The sequence below is a fragment of the Choloepus didactylus genome, chromosome 3, assembly GCF_015220235.1.
Source record: "Choloepus didactylus isolate mChoDid1 chromosome 3, mChoDid1.pri, whole genome shotgun sequence".
Taxonomy (NCBI): domain Eukaryota; kingdom Metazoa; phylum Chordata; class Mammalia; order Pilosa; family Megalonychidae; genus Choloepus; species Choloepus didactylus.
Window position 1 is genome coordinate 115,842,438 of NC_051309.1, and position 21,988 is coordinate 115,864,425.

The 21,988-nt window shown below is 35.9% G+C and overlaps 2 protein-coding genes across 10 annotated transcripts in view; one reads left to right on the plus strand and one right to left on the minus strand.

Moving 5' to 3' along the window:
- The window catches only part of TBCK (TBC1 domain containing kinase), a 288,134-nt gene extending 284,526 nt beyond the window's left edge, over nucleotides 1-3,608 (minus strand). The window contains exon 1 of one of the 3 annotated variants that reach the window (XM_037830400.1): nucleotides 3,331-3,608. The gene's annotated coding sequence lies outside the window, so the exon portion shown is untranslated. Of the gene's footprint in view, nucleotides 1-3,326 lie in introns of all 3 variants that reach the window. The other 2 variants (XM_037830399.1, XM_037830401.1) reach the window with 2 other exon arrangements.
- A 241-nt stretch (nucleotides 3,609-3,849) lies between these two features.
- The window catches only part of AIMP1 (aminoacyl tRNA synthetase complex interacting multifunctional protein 1), a 46,735-nt gene continuing 28,596 nt past the window's right edge, over nucleotides 3,850-21,988 (plus strand). Inside the window, exons 1-3 of one of the 7 annotated variants that reach the window (XM_037830407.1) lie at nucleotides 3,888-3,972; nucleotides 6,901-6,957; nucleotides 18,634-18,767. In XM_037830407.1, coding sequence (XP_037686335.1) covers nucleotides 18,659-18,767 — 109 coding nt within the window. In that variant the 5' untranslated portion in view covers nucleotides 3,888-3,972; nucleotides 6,901-6,957; nucleotides 18,634-18,658. Of the gene's footprint in view, nucleotides 4,021-4,744; nucleotides 4,862-5,754; nucleotides 5,808-6,900; nucleotides 6,958-18,633; nucleotides 18,768-21,988 lie in introns of those variants that run through there. The other 6 variants (XM_037830404.1, XM_037830408.1, XM_037830406.1 and 3 more) reach the window with 6 other exon arrangements.

Below are 21,988 nucleotides of genomic sequence, written 5' to 3' on the forward strand. Positions count from 1 at the left end.
TTGTATTGTATTGCATTTTATTTTTCTTTTTATTATCTTTTTTATTATTTGCTAAAAAAAAACTTTTTGGTAGTAGTCAATATGTTCAAGTGCTGGCTGTGGTTATAAATGTACAACTACATGATGATACCATGAACAACTGACTGTACACTGTGGATAATTGTATGGTATGTGAAAATATCTCTACAAAATTCTAGGAAAAAATATAAATAGGGGTAAAAGTGCTGGAGAAAATATGGACAGAGGGATGTATTTACTGTTGATGAGGAGACAGAATGGGGTAGCCTTTGGTTGTCAGTGTGGTTGTTCCACAAGAAGCTAAGTATGTGAGGGTCATAACGTCCTACAACCTTATTACGGGGAAAGTACTTGGAAGATCCAAGAGCAGAGATACAAATGGACATTTGCACACTGGTGTTTTCGAAGGCAGTATTCATCATTTGCAATTAGTGGAGGTGGCCTAAGGGTACATTGACTGAGGAACAGAATGGTGAACTATGGTATATGCAAACAATGGAATACTGAGCAACTATCAGAAGGAGTGAAGCTGTGAGACACCAAACAAGGTGAATGGATCCTGTAGACAGCATTTTGAGTGAAGTACGCCAGAAACAAAGGCAAACACTATAATGCCTCACCAATATGGACTAACTACAATGTGTAAACTCAGAATTGAATCTTAGAGTGCAGCCTAATAGGGAAACGATTATTGTAATGGTAACTAGATCGTAAGCTCTTACAGCAATCAAATCTATTGCTGAATTCTAATGGCTATCTCCAAACTCTGAGATGCTGATCCCTTGGTGTATAACCTGATTGGGCTCTGGAACATTGGGTATCTGTGTGGCACCTGAAACTAGAACTCGGCAGGTAAGAATGTCAGTATTAATGCATACAGCAACTGTTTAAAAAAAAAAAAAAAGCTGAAAAAGACTTTGATTAGAAATATGAATGAAGCAGATCTGGTTAAGACTAGGGCAAAGGTTGAAACTAACTGTGTGTGAAAACTTCAACTTCCATGTGAGACCAAGGGAAGAGATATTTATTTGGTGCAGGATCTATCTTTTCTAAACAATATAACTTCTACAGTCAGTGTGTTCAAACACCACAATTACATGTAACTCAGAATAGGAAGTAATATATGATAGGTTTGTATAGTTTAGAGTGAAATAGCAACACATCCCAAAGCAATTTGGACGGAGAATAAAAATATATATGCAGGGCCCCCCTGAGGAGCTAGGGGAAATGCAGAAGTGTTGGACTTCCTCACCTGGATTGTTGCTGATATTCTCACAAACATTGAAGACTGCCGGCTTGGTATGCCGAGCCGTCTATCTTGGGCCTGCCCTTATGAAGCTCATTACTGCAAAGGAGAGGCTAAACCTGCTTATACTCGTGCCTAAGAGTCTCCCCGTGAGTACCTCTTTGTTGCTCAGATGTGGCCCTCTCTCTCTAGCTAAGCCACCTCAGCAGGTGAACTCACTGCCCTCCCCCCTATGTGGGACCTGACTCCTAGGGGTGTAAATTTCCCTGGCAACACAGGATATGACTCCCAGGGATGAATCTGGACCCAGCATCATGGTATTGAGAACATCTTCTTGACCAAAAGGAGTATGCAAAATGAAACGAAATAAAGCTTCAGTGGCTGAGAGTTTTCAAATGGAGTCGAGAGGTCACTCTGGTGGACATTCTTACACATTATATAGATAACCCTTTTTAGGTTTTAATGTATTAGAATAGCTAGAAGTAAATACCTGAAACTATCAAACTCCAACCCAGTAGCCTTGACTCTTGAAGATGATTGTATAATGATGTAGCTTACAAGGGGTGACAGTGTGATTGTGAAAATCTTGTGGATTGTACTCCCTTTATCCAGTGTATGGATGGATGAGTAGAAAAATGGGGACAAAAACTAAATGAAAAATAGGGTGGGATGGGGGGATGATTTGGGTGTTCTTTTTTACTTTAATTTTTTATTGTTATTCTGATTCTTTCTGGTGCAAGGAAAATGTTCAAAAATAGAGTGGGGTGATGAATGCATAACTATATGATGAAACTGGAACAGTTGATTGTACACCATGGATAACTGTATGATATGTGAATATATCTCAATAAAACTGAATTTAATTAAAAAAAGTTTATGTGAAAAGAAGTAGAGTTTACATATATTATTTAGAATTATAAAAGTAACCAATAGGAAAACTAAAATTTTGATTATAAATATTCAAAACTTTGGAGGAGATGGAAGGTTGTGTATGGTATGCGCTAACAAAGAAGAAATCAATAAAAAAAAATTAGTTTAACTTGTTACTCAACATATAGATCTAAAATTAGAAAAGGTCAAAAGAGATTACCTGAGAATAGGACTGAGGGTAAGAAGGGTAAAACAGTGAACTACTGCATTGTATTATGCAATCCTACTATACTATTTTGATTTTCAATTACATGCCTCTATTACTTAGAAAACTAAAAAACCAAAGAACCAGATAAACAAAATACAAATGACTCAAAAAGAATAAATGCTAAGTTAGCATAGGACACTTCATAAGTGTTTTGCTTCAACTACCTCTTAGATGGGTGCACATGAAAAGGCTCAGACTCACACAAATACACACGCATTTGGGGACAGATGACACACTGGGAGTGGAAGAAAGGTAGCAGAAAAAACAACTGATGTGAAAGTTTAGAAGTTGATAAAAAAAATAATGTAATGGTTGAAAATTCATTCATTCAACAAATATTTGAAGTCCCTATTATAAGTCAGATGTTATCCAACTGCTGGCCCAACCACACTGAACAAAACTTAATCTCTGCCCTCAAAGAACTTGGGAGTGTTAAGACTCAAATGGGAAACAATGTCAAAAATAGGGCAAAAGATACTGATTTCATCATGAATAAAAGTTTACAGATTTATTCAATTAGTCATTTATTTCACATAACCTTCCCTTAAAAAAATTGTCTTTAAATAGAAATAAGGACAGGAATCAACCAGAAACAGACCAAAGCGAGAGTTCGCATTTATGGTGAGTAATGGTGGGAAAGATTCCACACCCTCTAACCATCTCTTTAAGCTTTCCTTTGAAGCAGTGATGCAGTGGTTATTCCCAAAGAATTGCCTACAGTTCCCAGAGGACTCAGGTAAACGTGTGATTTAGGGAGAGGGTGGATGTAGCTAGGGATGGAGACACTACTCAGCAGCAAGCAGCTCCATAGTTCCTCAATTTCTCCCAACGCTCACACTCGCAACCACTCGCTGCACCCGACATTCCTCGGCCTCCCACGAGCTCCACCCACTACGACACAGAAAAATTAAAATACCCGAATACCTGCTTCTGACTCTGGGGTAGCGGCGGGCACACGGGCAAGTAGGGGCGGAGTTTCTATACAGAGCCCCAGCGCTGCCGCTATGGCTGTTGCTGCAACTGCTCAATGGACAGGGCTCTGAACGTCTACAAATGATGCCGCTCCTGGAGCTCCGGGAGCTCAGAGCTTGCCAGTTGCCTGCGAGCTAAATTAGCCGAGGTTCCCCGTTTCAAACCTGGACAGGGGCACGAGTCCAGACACCTCCACTGACAGCTCCCAGACTTCCGCCCGCCCTTCACACTCAGTCTCGCGGTTTCTTCTGACCTCACATGTTCCGCGACGCGGCCCTGAGCATAGCCTTCGATTTTTGACATCCTTCCCCTTGCCTGAACCAGCGACAAATTGTGCGAATCGAAGACTAGGTACGCAGAGAGTTGACATTGGGTGAGGGAATGGAAGGCAGGGAGCGTGATGTGGCTGATGAACAGGACAGCGCACAGGAAGGGGCGACAGAATTTGGGGTTTAATCTGTGGAACGCTCAGGCGTTTAGTGGAGACACCTTCTTGGGTCCTTTCTCACTGCCATCGAATGTGGGAAGCTGTCTGCTGCGCGAGCTGTTGCCCTGCGGTGGCCTCAAGGTGTTCGTGAACTGCTGTCCGCCTCTTTATGTGAGTGACGTCCGTGGATGGTCCTAGGGAGGTTGATTGCTACCGTAGGTAACTCCCTTCTCTTACTTCCCTCTGGAAGAGAGGCCCTGGCCTGCTAGTGAGAAGTCTGTTAGCACCAGGACCAATCTTGGCAAGAGGAAGTAGGGACACGCTTGAGACCTCCTGAAGGAGCCAAGTTTGAGAAATAGAATGCGAGACTGAAGGAAGGGATGCTATCGGGAAATATATATTCACAAGCATGTTTACTTTTATGTGTGACTATCTGTATCTCAGGACTTGGGTAAGGGGAGGCAGGAATTCGTTCATTCTGCAAATACTTGTTAAGCGCCCGGTATGTTCCAGGTGCTGTTTTAGGTAGTGGGTAAAGAACAATAAGCAGAACAAAAATTTCTGCCCCCGTAGAGTTCATTTTATTGAGGAAGACACATCCTAAACAAAATGAATTAGAACTAAGTATACCATATTTTAGGTCGTGATGAGTTTTAAGAGGAAAATAATTGAGCAATTGAAATTTTAGGGTGACCAGGGAAGGTTCTACTGAAAAGATGACTATTAAGTAAAGATCTGACAGAAGTGAGAGAATCGTGTAACCTGTGAAGGAAACCTGTGAGTCGGATTTGAATGAAGAAGAAATAGGAGACAAAATCAGAGAGAGGGCAGGAACAGGTCATAAAGGATATTGAGGGCATTTGACTTCTATTCTGAATGAAATAGGAAGCCTTTGGAGAGTTGTGAGTATTGGAGTGATATGGTCTGACTTCTTGTTTAACAGGATAACTCTCCTTGCTATTGAGAGTAAACTGAAGAGGACAAGGGTGAAAAAAGGACACCAGTTAGGAGGCATTAACAGAGGGAGAAATAATGGTGAATTGGCAAATGATAAGAAATGGTCAGTCAGACTTTTGATACTCTTATTTTACATATGCAAGAGTATTATGGATGGTGCATTATTTGTTTTAATTGGGCTTTAGGAGACACTTTAAAAATTAATTGTGTGAGTTTTAGAGTATGAAACTTTTAAGTTAAAATATTGGCTTTGCCATTTGATAGTTGGATGGACTTAGACAAGTCATTTAATTTTTCTAAAATGAAAACAATATTTCACTAGGTTGTAGAGATTAAATGGCAATGCATGTAATGTGCCTGACCTATTAAAGTAGTGGCTATTATTGCCTGTGTATCTGGACAAGAAATAAGAGAAAGGTAGTGGTGAGTATATTTGTGGATGGAAAAGGATGGTTAAATCCAATTGAAGAAAATTTGAACCAGGTAAAAGATGACTGTCCTTGAGATAAGAGAGTCATGGAATACCTAGATAAATCCCTTTTTGAATGTTATGCACACTTCACTGGGAAGAGAAGTTTTTTGTGTGAATGTCCATAGAATGTGGGAATACATGCACTGTCCTCTTAAAGGCATCCATTTTGTAGCCATCCTTTATAGTCATCTTTTAAACCTTCTAGAACCTCTTTCCTCATCAGTAAAGGGGAAGAAGGCCCGTGGGTGGGTAAGGAAAACAATAAAGAATAAATATGAACTTTCATAAGAAGCACAGTTTTAGCTCTTCTATAAATTTTGGCAAAGACTGGAATCCCTGCTGGTTGCTGCTGCTCTGTACTTTGTCCCTGGAATGTGTTGTTCTCAAGTCATTTAATTTGATTATTTACTATACTTTAAAAGTGAATGTTTGACACATACATTTTAAACTCTAGCTGATATTTTTAACCTAGTTTCAAATAGTACCACATTGCTTAGCACCATAATAAAGGTGTTCTTTCACAGGGAGAAAAATTGCAATCAACCCACAGAGCAAATGGGGGAAAGAAGTTTGGGAGGTAAGAAGTGGGATGAAGGTAGGAAAAAAGAGAAGAAAAAATCAACAAAATTACCATTGTTCATCAGTTCTGAGATATACATTTTTCTCATTTTTACATCTCTGAAATTGGGATGCATTTTTATAATTGTTGATGTCTTAAAATCACTAGAGACTAATTGGCAGTTGTGGCATAGTTGTCATTGTCCACACTTACGCAAAGTGATCATAACTGTTACACTGTCATCACTTCAGTTGAGTTATGTGCACTGTTGTATATAGTTGTTGAGGTTAATTTCAATATTAAATGTCCTTTGAAAGATTATGATTTAGTATTAAAATGAAAAGTTGCTATGTACACAGAAATACAGGGAAACAAAAGAATTGTCTAAGGTAAAAATCTATGGCTTAATTTAAAAGAGGTCTTTCAATAAATAATATGGGATGTGTCTAAGTAATAAAGCATTGGGTCAATTGAATTAGCAGCATTTTTTTTTTCTTAATGGTACGTAAAATAATAGCACATCTTGTGATTGGGGCCATTTTTACAACTGATGGCATCTTAGATTTGATGAAATATAGTGTTGATAGTGTTTAAGAAGAACAGTGAAATTAGAGATTTGGGGAAGAAGCGCGACTTACAGGTTTTTGTAGATGTTTCTGCTATAAGTAAAACTGAAAGTTTTCACTGAAAATTTCCATTTCACAGTAGTAGCTTATTTGTTTATATTTGATTCCTAACATTGAGAGTACTCAGGAAGAAGCTGTGTTATTTAGAAGAAATTACAAGCAATTTAGATGCGGGACAGACTATTGAGAAGATTGCTGAGGCAAAGGGAAGCCATATAAAAGTGACAGAAATCTCAACCATAATGTTTTTGTTTGTTTTAATGATTGAGATGTTCTCTAAACTTAATGACTGAGATGTGTTCTAAATCTTATACAATTAGGGTCATCATACAATTAGTGGATTTTTGGTTGATGAAATATAGTGATTGAAGTTAAGAGCAAAATTAATATCTGGGGACAGTAAATTATATGTTCTTTTTGTAATTTAGATAATACTTTTCAAAAGCTTTTTATAATTAAAATATATTCATTATTATTACTTTTAGGAAAAAGAAAACAAGTCTTGACTCTTCACCATTGAAACACAGTTGTTAAGATACTTGGTATGCTGTTTTCTGGTCTTTTTTTTCTCTCCACGATTTTTTTTTTATATTACTTGTAATGGCTTGTAATTTAATATTATATCTTTTAATCTTCTCATAGTCATTTTTTACATTTTCACACAGAGATTGTCTTCATATCCCAAACTGCTTTAGAGAATACTGGTTCTAATAAATATTAGGATTTATTGTTTATTTATTTTTATTTATTGTGTTCCTTGGTTAGGATTCCATGATTAAATATATTGGGGAGTGCTTTATGATTATAATCTTTGGAGAAATTATAGCTTGGTCATTAAAAGAGCTAGCTCCAGAATCAGACAGAGTGGGATTAACGTCCTCATTTACTTACTAGCTGTATGACCTGGGGCAAATTAGTGTTAATTCAGGTTTCCTAATCTGTATAATGGAGATAAATTACAAGTATTCATAGATTATCCGCGTAAAACTTAGCCAGCACATAGTAAATGTTACCTTTTATTGTTATCATTATCATCTGGGGAGACGTATCATGCACATTAGCTTATTTAAAGCTCTGAGGAAAGTAAAGAAACTTCTAAAATTTTGCTTTACCTATCCAGACTTAGAACTTTCTTTTCCTGGAAAGCCTGTGGCATTGCAAAGGACTAATGTTCCACTAAAGACAGTATGACAACTAATGGACAAAGATTTCTAACTTCTAGTGATTGCATAATTCATTAAAGCCATTTGCCTATCTCCCTACCCAACTCTCCAGATTTAAATAAGGATTGCTGCTTAAAATACAAGTAAATTATCAAAAACTGGAGATATTCTAAATTGATACTGTAAAAAATGCTCCATGCTTAGGTTTGAAATTCTCCAATGTATCTTTTAGGTTTTAGTGGTTAGATAGTAACTTGATCTATTGTTTAGTTCCTTTTTTTTTTTTTAATGTAACTTTATTGAAGTATATTCACATACAATACAGTCATCCAAAGTGCACAGCAGTTGTTCATGGTTTCATCATATAGTTCTGCATTCAACACCACAGTCAATTTTTGAACATTTTCATCACTCCAAAAAATATAAATGAAAATAAGAAAAGAAAATCAAAGTAAAAGAGAAAATTCAAAGCTTCCCATACTCCTCCTCTCCCCCTCATTTACTTTTTTGAAAATTGAAATATATTCACATGCCATACAATCATCATTCACAGTATCATCATATAGTTGTATATTCATCACCACAGTCAATTTTTGAACATTTTCATTACTCCAAAAACTAAAAATAAGAATAAAAATAAAAGTAAAAAGAATACTCAAAAGTAAAAAGAGCACTCAAAATGTCCCATATCCCCCTCCTCTCTTTTTTCCCCGTTTTTTCTACTTATTTGTCCATATACTGGGTAAAAGGAGTGCAAGCCACAAGGTTTCCACAACCACATGGTCACACCACATAAGCTATATAGCTATATGATCACCTTCAAGAGTCAAGGATACTGGATTGCAATTCAACAATTTCAGATATTTCCTTCTAACTATTCTAATAAACTAAAAACTAGAAACTGATATCTATACAATGCATAAGAGTTACTTCCAGAATGACCTCTCGACTTCACTTGAAATCTCTCAGCCATTGAAACTTTATTTTGTTTCAATTCTCCTCTCCCTTTTGGTCGAAAAGACTTTCTCAATCACACGATACAGAGTCCACTATGTTCTTTATTTATTTATTTTTTTTAATTTTGAAATAGATTCAAAGTTATAGGAACAGTTGCAAAAACAATACTAACCCCATACACAGAATTTCATCATACCCTGACCCTCCTTCCCCGGTAGCTCAATCCACCAACTTTAACATGCTGTCACATCGCTATTTCTTTCCCTCCCTCTCTATCATCCAACATCTATTGCGCTGTCTTCTGAACATATGAGAGCTAGCTGCACACATCCTTGAGCATACACTATAATTCACGTATACACTTCCCATGAACAAGAACATTCTTTTATGCAATCCCATTAAGTGCAGCTAAGAAGTACAGTAGATTCAACAATGATACAAAGATTACATTCTATATTTCCTTTTCCTTATGTCTCAACTGTGTCCCTTTGAGCCACCTGTCCTCTATCCTCCAATCCCATCCAAGTTCATCCTTGGCATTCAATTGTCATCTATTTAGACTATCTTTTTTTTTTTTTTTTCAATTGTGGAAACATATGTACAGCCTAAATCTTCCCATTCCACCCCCTCCCTAGCCATCCATTAGTGGGATTAATCACAGTTAGAATGTTGTAATGCTCTTTCCCACCATCCATTGCTAGAAGTTTCCCTTCACCTCAAACAGCAACCCTACACTCATTTCTTAACTCCCCATTGCCCCTTCCCCCATTTCTCTTAACCCAAACTCTACTTTTCATCTCTATGGTTATATTCTCTGGTAATTTCTTTGTGTTTACTGTGGGGCTTAAAATTAACCTCTTAAATCCTTATCAGTCTTGTTTTTCTTTGATACAGCTTTCACTTCAATAGGACACATAAACTATATTCCTATACTCCTTCATTCCCCCACCTTTACATAGTTGTCCAAAATTACATATTTTATATTGAGTTCAAAACCACTGATTTGGCCTTAGAGTTTGTGTATTTTATATCATGTAGGAAGTAAATAGTGGAATTACAGTTCAAAAATTATTGACTTCTATTTGTATTCCATTGTGGTTGGAGAATGTGCTTTGAGTATATTCAATTTTTTTTTTTTTTTTTTTTAAATTTCTTGAGGCTTGTTTTATGTCCCAGCTTATGGTCCCTTCTGAAGAAAGATCCGTGATCACTAGAGAAAAATGAGTGTCCTGGTGATTTGGAATGTAAGGTACTAAATGTGTCTGTTAAAATTCTCTATATCCCTTTCTCCTTTCTTTGTTTCTCTGTTGGTAAGGCTCCCTTTAGTATCTGAAGTAGGGCAGGTCTTTTATTGGCAAAGTCTCTCAGCATTTGTTTGTCTGTGAAAAATTTAAGCTCTCCCTCAAATTTGAAGGAGAGTTTTGCTGGATAAAGTATTCTTGGTTGGAAATTTTTCTCTCTCTGAATTTTAAATATGTCGTGCCACTGTCTTCTCACCTCCATGGTGGCCGCTGAGTAGTCACTACTTAATCTTATGTTGTTTCCTTTGTATGTGGTGAATTGCTTTCCTCTTGCTGCTTTCAGAACTTGCTCCTTCTCTTCAGTATTTGACAGTCTGATCCGAATATGTCTCGGAGTGGGTTGATTTGGATTTATTCTATTTGGAGTTCGCTGGGCATTTATGCTTTGTGTATTTATATTGTGTCGAAGGTTGGGGAAGTTTTCCCTAACAATTTCTTTGAATACTCTTTCTAGACCTTTACCCTTCTCTTCCCCTTCTGGGACACCAATGAGTCTTAAGTTTGGACGTTTTATTTTATCTATCGTATCCCTGAGATCCATTTCAATTTTTTCGATTTTTTTCTCCATTCTTTCTTTTATTCTTTCATTTTCTGTTCTGTGGACTTCTAGGACACTGAGACGTTGTTCAACTTCCTCTAATCTTGTACTGTGAATATCCAGAATCTTTTTAATTTGGCCAACAGTTTCTTTTATTTCCATAAGATCTTCTATTTTTTTTATTTACTCTTGCAATGTCTTCTTTATGCTCTTCTAGGGTCTTCTTTATGTCACTTATATCCTGGGCCATGGTCTTCTTGATGTCCTTTAAATCCTTTGCCATGTATTCATTCCTCAATTGTAGTTCTTTGATTAATTGTGCCAGGTACTGTGTCTCTTCTGATATCTTGATTTGTGTGTTTGGAGTTGGAGTCTCCATATCGTCTGGTTTTATCATATGCATGAAGATTTTCTGTTGTTTTTGGCCTCTTGGCATTTGCTTTGCTTGATAGGGTTCTTTCAATTTGTAAAAAAAAAAAAAAAATACCAATCTGATTTTTCAGAAACACAGTTTGGTGGCATACACTTTAACTAACCAGCAGATGGCATCTGTGAGTCATCTATACCCCTCAAGTCAGTTCTCCACCTTGTCCCCGTGGTGTGTAGGGAAATGATTCTTGTGGGGTTCAGTTGGAGAACTCAGTTTGGGTGTGTTGCTGGAGCCGTCCGCCCTGAATGTGGGGTGTGTGTACAGGTGGCCAGGGAGGAAGGACAGCTTTAATATTCAAATCCCCCAGGTTCCTGGAGATTCAAGGCTGCTGCAAGAGTCTAAGCCTTCGTTTCATTTCAGCCCCAGACCCTCTCTCTCGCTGTTCCACAAACCACCGGACTTGATGTAGTGTCCCTAGGTTCTCCGAGCGGGTACCCCCGCCCAGCCGCGATCCTCCAGGACCTCTGCCGAGGGAATGCCGTGCTACGTCACCAGTGTGTGCCATCCCACAAGGGAAGCCCCGGGCCGCTGGGCCATGCCAAGGCACTTTCAGCCTGATGCAAAGATGGCCGAACGGGGTGTCTTAACACCCCCCTCCTCACATAGTTCCTCCTTCCCAGCTCTGGGACAACTGGCGGGGCTCTGGGCTGTGGGCACGGCCCCGGGCAGGAGTTTATCTAGCCCTCCGGGGAGCCAGCTGCTAGCCGCAGGGTTTCTTTCTGCATCTGGCTCTCCCCTCTGTTCCCCTGGCCCCAAGGGTATCTGCAGCGGGCTATCTTCCAGGCCAGACACCGAGAGGCCGGCTCAGCCCCCTCTTGCTGTATTTTACTGCATGGTTCTCACTAACACAACTGCAGCCGCTCCTGGGTTTTTTCTTTTTTTTTTTTTTAAAGCGCCAGTTGGTCTCCAAACGCCAAACCCTGGCTTCCCCAGACCGCCGTGCTGCTGTGGGTCTTCCAGCCAGCTTACTTACTCGTTTCAGAAGGCAGACTCCGGGTTTCACCAAGTATGTGGCCCCTGTGGAACTAGCAGACGTCTTCCAGCTGGCGCATTGCAGCTGTAACCGGTATTCTGGGTCACTTTCTGGTTTTTATCTAGTGTTTTTCATGGAGGTGTTTTTTTGCCCTGTCTCACCTAGCCGCCATCTTAGTTTCTCTGTTTAGTTCTTTTGATAGTAGGAGGAAAAAAGCTTCTAGTTTAAAAACAAATGTTAGTAAACTAGGAAATGGAAAAATTAACAACAAAATCCTATACAGCCTCCTAAATCCAAAGCTTCACAGCACAATTTCTGTGTTTTCATCTAATGGTTAGAATTTCTAGCCCAAAAATGTATCTCCTGAAATCTATAATGTAATCAATACTTACTTTGATGGAAAATTGACCAAATGGTATTTAAACAGTTTCAAAATTCCTACCTGTGGAGGATTAAGTAGATTGTACTTTTAGAAGAAAATTCTCACAGGTACCTGGAACTTAACTAGTTGTCTTCAAGCATTAAAAAAGGTTTTCCAGCTTCGTCTTTCTTAACTTTCTTCAGGCAAATGGATTTTTTCATCACATGTTTCTGTGTAGTGTGTTCCTAATTTTTTGTTGTAATGGAAAAGTTAGTACTTTTCTTGATCAGATTTCAAAAGATCATTTGTTTCACTATTTTGGTATGTTTATAATTATCTTTTAGGCTTTAAAGCTATTTCTTGATTTTAAAATTGTTAACATATATTAAAATAAAATTTACAGTTGAAATTCAGCTTATACTCAAGGTAAACTTGAAAATTATAATGGCGTACTTAACACACAGTATTGAAATGAGCACTGGATTGAATGATATAAGATATGTCTGAAATTTAAACGATGTTGCTATTAACTGTCACCTTGAACGTAATCTCATTTATATATATATATATATCTTACCCATTGGTCTGAAAGCTTAGTGAGTACAGAAAATGTGTTTATTTTTGTTCTCTACTATAAAGCCAACACATGGCACAAAACCAGGGACCATAAGTAAAGCTGAGGTCAGGAGTGTAATTACTTTTAGGGATTTTGCAGGTAATATAAATTGTAGATAACAGGAAGTGGTGAGGTTTGTAGCCTTGCTTAAAAGTGTTTGTCTTTAAGTTTCCTGGCTGCTGTGACAAATGATATACGGTGGGTTGGCGTAAACAACCGAAATTCACTGGCTCTTGAGTTCAGAAGCTAGAAGGCTTGCTTCTCCCTTAAATTGATAAACATTCTGGTTGACAGACAACCCTTGGTTGCTTAACTATCCCATCACAAGACAATTTCCTCTCTTTTCTTTTCTGGGTTTCCTTGATTTTCGGTTTCTACATCTCCCTATGGCTTTCTCTTTGATAAGTCTCCAGTAATAGGATAAAAATCCATGCAGATTCAGTTAGCCACAGCTTAACTAAAAATAACATCTCTAAAAGGTCCTGTTTAAAATGGGTTCATGCCTAAAGAAATGGGAATAAGATTAAAAACATGTTGTTGTTGTTGTTGTTGTTTTTCCTGGGGTGCATAATTCAGCCCGCCATAGCATTCACATTTAAGTTGTTATGAACAGTATTCCCTGGAACACAAAACCATCCCTGATAATGCAGGGTGACAGTTTACAATCCCTAGAAGAGACTAAGATTAGTACTAAACCCTGAAGAAGATCAGCATTAAAGGGACAGTTCAGAAAAAAGGAGACAAAAGAAGAGACCAGAGAAGTAGGAGATAAATCAGATGAAAATACCCCCATTTTACAAATTAAGAAAATGGAACGTACAGAAGTTAAGTAAATTTAGCAAGGTCACACAGCCCATTAAATATGTGATTCAAGCATGATTTGTTGAACATTGCCCATTGCTAGTTGTCACTTTCTATGTATTACTAGAAAATATTGGCATAAACTTTTACTTCCTGCTTAAATTTTTGAAAATTTTAAGTGACAAGTCATCAAGTACCAGAAAGCCTAATTCTAGGATTTCTGTTTATTCCAAGAAAGCATAGGCCAGAATAATTTGTGATTTGATTCTTGAGGCTCTTTACAAAATGCATTTAAGAGAGATGGTGATACAGAAAGAGTTAAAGTAATAATACATTTTTACACTAACTTTGTTTGTATTAAAACTTTTTTTTAATAAGTTTGTATCTTAAAATCAGTGAGTGAAATAGTCAAACTTGGGATTCATGTATATACATTAGAACCACATATTTACGGTTAAGAGCATGGACTTTGAAGTCAGACAAAACTCTTAAGTGACTATTGTCATCCAGTGCAAGTTACTTTTTCAGGCAACCTCAGTTTTGTTTTGTTTTTTTCCTCTGATAAAATGAGGTTAATAATACACCATAGTTTGACCACTTGTCTAGAGGTAGAGAAAAAGACACTGAATAACAGCTGGTGAATTTTTATGGTCATTCCTGAGTTTTATTTTGCCAAGAAAACTCAACTATTGCAGGAGAAATGACAGTCCTAGCAAAAGATATTTCTTCCCCTTCTCTTTTAATAAGAGTTCTTCTTTTAGTGGTATTGTTGATATTACTACAGTTAAAATAGTTTAAAAGTAAGCTAATATATATGATATTTATCATGACTGTATGATTTCTAGAAACCGTTGAACAACTTTTAATTATTGCATAACCAAATGGAGACTTTGTAAATATTTAGGTTACAGAGCTTTTTCAAGTCTCAGAGTCACATTGTCTTTAGTTAAGCTTGTGGTTTATTTAATTTTTATTTTTTTTCCTTGTCTCAAACAAGAACAATTTACATCATTCTGCATAAAACAATTCTTCTCTTGCTATTCTTGCCCAGTTAGTTGTGTGCCTTTGGCAAAGTGGTATATATGGTTCATACTGGATTGTTTTGCCTTCTAAGCTAGAGCTGAGAACAGTCATACCAATGTTCAGAATATATCTTCATGGAGATTCAAACTGGAATCTGCTTTATTTCATTTAGTTCCACTGAGTGTTCCTTCTGTATGCACCATTTCTTTAAATAATTTCAAGTCTATTATCTTTAGGATTTCCACTGTTATAATGGCAATATCTATCTGCAGAGAAAACTGCAAAAATTTTTTTAGTTGGCTGTTATTGTATTCCTAAAGTTAGCTGTCTTTGGGTATATTTTGTACACTATTATGAACACAATTCAGAATTTAGAATGTAAATATGTTAATCTTTTTCACCCCCATTGTTCCGATTTGCTAATACTGCCCTTTTGCAAAACAACAAAAATGGATTGGCTTTTATAATGGGGGTTTATTTGGCCACAAAGTTGAAGTCTTTAGGCCATGAAGCGTCCAAGGTAAGTCATCAACAATAGGGTACCTTCACTGGAAAAAGGCCATTGACATCCAGAAAACCTCTGTTAGCTGGGAAGGTACGTGGCTGGCTTCTGCTGATCCAGCTTCTCTCTCGGCTCCTGTGCATTCTTCAAAATATTGCTCTTGGGGTGTTTTGTTCTCTCTTAGCTTCTCCGGAGCAAAAGTCTGCTTTCAATGGCCTTCTTCAAAATGTTTCTCTTGGCTGTAGCTCTCTCCAGAATGTCACTCTTAGATGCTCTGAGGGCCTTCTCTCTATGAACTCTTTTATATGACTCCAGATGATTGAGTCAAGAACCACCCTGAATGGGCAGGCCCCATATCTCTGTGGAAATAAGCCAATCAAACATTTCACTCATGGTTGATTGAGTCACATTTCCATGGAAACAAAGGATTCCAACCTAATCAACACTAATACATCTGCCCCCACAAGATTGCATCAAAGAATATAGCTTTTTTTGGGGGTATAATATATACAAACCAGCACACCCATGGACTGTATACCACTAACAAATTTATGTGACTTAACCCAAATTATCTGAGAACATTTTTAATGTTAATCTCTATAAGTTGTATTTTTATTATTTGTTGCATCCCTACCCTCTAAGAAAATATAATAATCATGCTTAGGAACCTAGAAAATAGGATGGCAATAGGTAACTATCATACTGTGAACTTTTTGAGGATTGTTTGTGTACCATTTCTTGTTGTTGTTTTATGCTCCTAAAATTTTGCTTGGTGAGTGACATATACTAATATTTGCTATTTATCTGCTATGTGCCAAAAATCTTATTAACTGTTATTCATATCTTGTTTTGCCTCATATCAGTCCTATGACATGTAAAATTTTCCCCATTTTACAAAGGAGAAAACTGAATCTCAAAAAGGTTAAGGAAGTTGTTCTAGTTCAGACAGCTTATAAGTGATAGGGGATACGATTTGATGCAAAGTCTGTCAGATTTTGAAGTCCATGTTCTTTTTCTCAGTCTTGTAATAACTAATATATCTATGAAAAGGGAGATGATAGCATGTATGGCAAAGTGTTGTAATGATTAAATAAGTTAATATCTTTTAAGTGCTTAGAAAAGAATCTGACAAATACTAAAGACAAAGTAAACACAACTATTATCTTATTTTTTGTTAAAAATAAATCCATTTTTACTGAGTGTTATGGGTAGTACACATTTTTCAGTCCTGGTTTTATTTACACAATTTAAAAGTAGACAGTAGGAAAAAAGAAAAGTAGACCTTAATCTAAACAAGTATCTGTGAACTTGTAACCAAGGGTATGGATTATATTTCTTTTATAATATATGTATATATCATAATTCATTAAATATACAAATGATATAAATATATAAAATGTTATAAATGTGTAAAATATTGAAATGTAGCATACTGTTATCCTGCAGTATTTAAACTTAAAGCATATGAATTATCTAAAAGATGGACTGTGTTTTATGTTCTTTTTTGCATTTGAGTGAAAGGCAGATGTAAACATTTGACTTACTCTTCAATAAACCATTATCTCCTCTTTGCTGTGGTTGAGATATGTTTTTTATTGAATATATTTTATATATTAAAAAAAGCTACTATACAGCATTCTTATAAAAACATTTTTCCAACTTAATTTAATAGCTGGTTGTTAAATCATCTGCTGGCAAACTAGAATTTTTATGTAGTTTTGACTAGTTATTTTGTGTTTTCAGTTTATGATAATAGTGTTTTGGTTTCAGAAAAACTGGTATGGCAAAAGTCTTCATTTTCACATATCCGTATCTTATAATACGTATTGATACTTTTGAGGATTATTCTGATTTTCTTTCATTTATGTTTTCTGTCAGTTTTATTCATTTTTATCACTTCCCTTTATCACATTGTTTCCTTTCAGTAGTTGTGTTGTGTGTGTCTTTAAAGTGTTCAGGGAATTTGTGTTTCTGTATTTTTGAAACATGGCATTCTTTCTTCTCAAACTTATGCCTTTGCTTCAGTATGTATTGTAAAAGTCATTTAATTTTATTCGGTTTAGTAACTATACATGGCGTATAATTAATAGATTTATTATCTCAGTAAAATTGTAATTAAAATTTTTTTCTCTCTTAGGCTAGGATTTATGATCCCTATTTGCAGATTACTGTTAGGAGATTTTGAAACTATTTTTGCTTGAGTCCAGGCATAAGTTGAATCCATGTTTCACTTTTTCAGCATCTTGGGTGGTATTTGTGAGGTGACTTTCTGGATTGGTTAGCAAATTTATGCAGATATTTTGCATTTAAATTGTTTTTTCATATCAATTAAGATACTAGCTTACTAGTACTTTTTAAGAACTTTGAAATTTGAGTGAGAGTTTATCAGCCATACCTTTGCAAACCTTATTTTTCTAAAGTATATCAATAATTTCACATCCATCTTAGTAGTATTCATCAACCTTTTTCTTTGCCAGGGGAGTAAAAGTTGCAGATCATGCCAAATCATATATTGATTATCTTACCTGTTTGTGATAGCTGTATTTCACTTATTGAATATTTAATCATTTCTTATGTAAAATTAAAATAGAAAGATATTAAAAAAAAGAATGCTATAACTCAGGATATTAAAAGTTCAGGAGAAAAAGGCATTTTCAGTTTACCTTTCTTTGATATATCCCTTTATATTTCTTTCTAAGATTCTGGCTTTGCAAACATTTGAGGAACAAAAACATTCATCAATGCTTATGTTATACTTTGAGTTAATAATCAAAAATTGATATTAAATCAGGTCAAAAGTAGTAATTCATGGAATTATTAATAATATTATTTTAATTATTTGTCTTAATATTAGGCATTTTAAACTTTAACATGATAAATTAATCTCAGAATGTCTGCTTATGTGCATTTTTATGCACATTGTCCAGTTTTTAAAAAATTTCTATGCTCATAATAAAATTAAAATTGCAATAATTTTCTTTTGTAAAGGATACAGTATATACTTACATTATTTCTGAATAGGTATATGATTAATATGGGTGTTTTTCTTTTAATATGTCTTCCCTAATTCATGTTTCTCCTGAGTAGTTTACCTAGTTGAATAAGCAGTAGAAATATCCAATATTACAACAGTACCATATGAAGAAGGAATTCAGCAACTTTCTTTACTTTGAAACGTGGGTGTGATTATAGCTTTCTTCCCAGTAGCTTAGTTAAGGTATTATTATTCTTCTCTCTTAAGATTCCCATATTGTGTCATAATATTCTGCAGTGTTTTAAAGCTTACTTTGAAATTTTCCAACCTAAAATGTGGTTAAATAGCATGTTTTCTGCATTTAGGAAAAAAAGTAGATTTCCTCTCCCAAACAGATTCAGAAATTTGTCTATTTTAACATTTCTGCTACTGGTTTGTTACTCTACATAGGAAAAGTGTTTTTCTAACATATTGATGTGTTACAGTAGAAAATGTTTTTCCTTTCAGGGTGCTTTATTACAGGTGAATGACAAATGTATTCCTTCCACAATATAATTTATCCCTTATTTTCTAATTTAGGAATTTTTGCCACTTTTTGACAAAAATGGCAACCAATGATGCCATTCTGAAGAGACTGGAACAGAAGGGTGCAGAGGCAGATCAAATTATTGAATATCTTAAGAAGCAAGTTGCTCTTCTTAAAGAGAAAGCAAGTAAGGAAATTTAAAAATGTCAAAGGAGATACTTTAAAAATGAATTGCTTATTGACAGACCAAAACAAATGTTTACTGCATAAGTCATTACTTATCTTGGTGATAACTTTTAGATTCCTTTAATATTTTAATTTTTAGTATAATATCTAGGAACTAAAATAAACTAAAATTGGTATATAGTGAATGTATTATTATGTGTGTGTATATATATACAGAAAAACATCTATTATTTCAAGGACTTCTAAAGGAAGATTATGATGTTTAAAATAAGTTGGTGTAGAATTAGAGATTAGAAATGAAGAAAATTGGATGAAATAGAATATAAAGTCAAATATCTCCTCTAACCTTGTATATAGAAGAGAATGTGTTATACTTTCTTATTATTCTCACTAAGACATTTTCTGAAGTGATTTTTGCATAGAAATATTTCTTTATAACTTTTACTTAGAAATTGCTGTTTTATATACAAAGATACCAAACCTGAATTTTACTGCCTTCGTGATTTATTTCTGTTTTGGTTTTGTTTGTCTAAGTATATTTTATTTCTTAAAAACCAGATTTTCTCAACACCCCATGTTAATGAAGTAATGAAAATTCTAAAATCTTTTCTTGTCACTAATAGAAATAAGTGTTTTTCTTTCCTACATAAGCCTGCAATGGCTTACAGAATCCTACATTTACTCCAAAAAAAATTTCCTGTTACTAATTCTTTTTTAGTTAATTTTAAAATACCATTTCAGCTACACAAATGTAGGTTGGGAAAGTTCTGCAGGGTGTGAGGCAGTTCATTATGCAGAATATCCAGCAGATTGCAGGACATCTGGCATATCTGGATCCTGCCCAGTAAATATCAGTAACAACTCCCATTTTTTGTGACAACCAGAAATATCCCCCCACATTTTCAAAATCTTGCTTCAGGTGTAGAACCAAATCCACTAAGAATGATTGTTATTTTATTATATTTTGTAGACTCTGTAGTTCACCTTTAGCATGTACATTATATCTTGAGCAAATTTTTGAAGTTATTTCACTCATTGAATGTTTGACCAGTTCAACTTCTGAGATACTAGGAAAAAAAGATTATTTGGCTTCTTTTAAAAGGAAATGACTGTCTCCCTGGTTCTGATGTAGGTTCTTACACTACATCCTTGAGGGGGACTAATGTAGGGAAGCAGCAGGGACTGAGGCTGTAGTCTCTCTCTGAGACAAAGTCTCATAATAAAAAGAAATATGACAAGCTGAGATGAGGAAACAGTCCCAGAAAGATAAACTGGTATACCTACTCTAGAAGCGCACATATGCTGATGTCCAGTAACGAGGGCAAGTCCTGTGATAGAGGGCTCGGCACATCAACCCATTGGTCCTCAACGTTTGTGAGAACATCAGCAACAATCCAGCACCGAACGAGAGAGAGAAACACACAGAGAAGCTGAGACAGAAAGGCCAGAACTGAAGGCAATGATACCTGGGAGACAAGGACCAGCAGACACTGCCATGTGCCTTCCCATGTGACAGAGGCATTCCAGATCACCAGCAGCCTTTCTTCAGGAAGAGGAATGACACATCCACCATTTTATCAATGCAGAGATCTCACATCAAGAGGATCCCATTGAATGTAATAATTCAGAAGAAGAATTCATTCACAACTCCATTATCAACTCAGTATGTGTCAACTCAATTTGGAAAGAAATCCTGTATCAGCAAACAATTTCAAGACATCCTCAGTGACCATCCTTTAGTCAATGTGAACAAATTCACACTAGAAGTAAAGCACATGACTGTCATATATGTGGGGAAACCTTCAGAAGAAGTTCTGATCTTAGGCAACATGAGAAAACATACTGCAGGAAAAAAAGTATGGATGCCAAATAGGCTGGAAAGCCTTCAATAAAACTTCCACCCTCAAACAACATGAAAGAATTCACACTGGAGAGAAACCATATGATTGTCATCTATGTGGAAAAGCCTTCAATAAAAGTTTCAAATTAAGACAACATGAGAAAATTCACACTGGAGAGAAACCATATGAATGCCGTCTATGTAGGAAAGCTTTCTGTCAATTATCTACCCTTAGATGACATGAGAAAATCCACACTGGAACGAAACTATATGAATGTCATTATGTGGGAAAGCATCCAGAAAAAATTTTACCTTTAGTTTACATGAGAGAACTCACGTTGGAGGAAAACAATATGGGTGTCAAATATGTGGGAAAACCTTCAGTCAATCCTCCAAATTTAGACAACATGAGAGAATTCACAGAAGAGAGGATCTATTTGAATATCATTTATGTGGAAAAACTTTTAGTCACAGTTCTACCCTTAGACATCGTGAGAAAACTCACACTGGAGAGAAACCATACAAATGTTATATATGTGGAAGAGACTTCAATAAATGTTTCAACTTAAGACTATATGAATGTCATTATGTGGGAAAGCATCCAGAATTAAGACAACATGAGAGAATTTACACTGGAGAGAAACCATATGAATGTCATCTATGTGGGAAAGCTTTCAGTCAAATATCTGCCTAATTTGACATGAGAAAACTCACACTGGAGAGAAATAATCTGAATGTCATTTATGTGGGAAAGCATCCAGAAAATTTTTACCTTTAGAAGACATGAGAAACTCACATTGGAGGAAAACAATATGGGTGTCAAATATGTGGGAAAGCCTTCAGTCAGTCTTCCAAATGTAGACATGAGAGAATTCACAAAGGAGAGAATCCATTTGAATGCCATTTATGTGGAAAAGCCTTCCATCACAGTTCTATCCTTAAACCTCATGAGAAAACTCACAATGGAGAGAAACCATACAAATGTTATATATGTGGGAAAACTTTCATTAAAAGTTTCAACTTAAGACCACATGAGAGAATTCACACTGAAAAGAAACCATATGATTTCCATTTTTTGTGGAAAAACCTTCAGTATATCTTCTACTCTTAAAAAAAAAAGAGAAAATTCATACTGTAGAGAAACCATATGAATGCCATTTATGTGGGAAAGCCTTTAGTCTGTATGCTACCCTTCAAGGATATGAGGGAACTCATGCTATGAATGTAATGAAAACGGGAAGAACTTCAGCCACAGCTTTAATGTTCAAACAAATGAGAGAACCCACACAGGAATGTAATTCTATGTCAATGTAATCAGTGTCATAATTCCTTTATTTGTAATTTATTCTTGAACAACATGCATGAACTGCACATATGTCTCT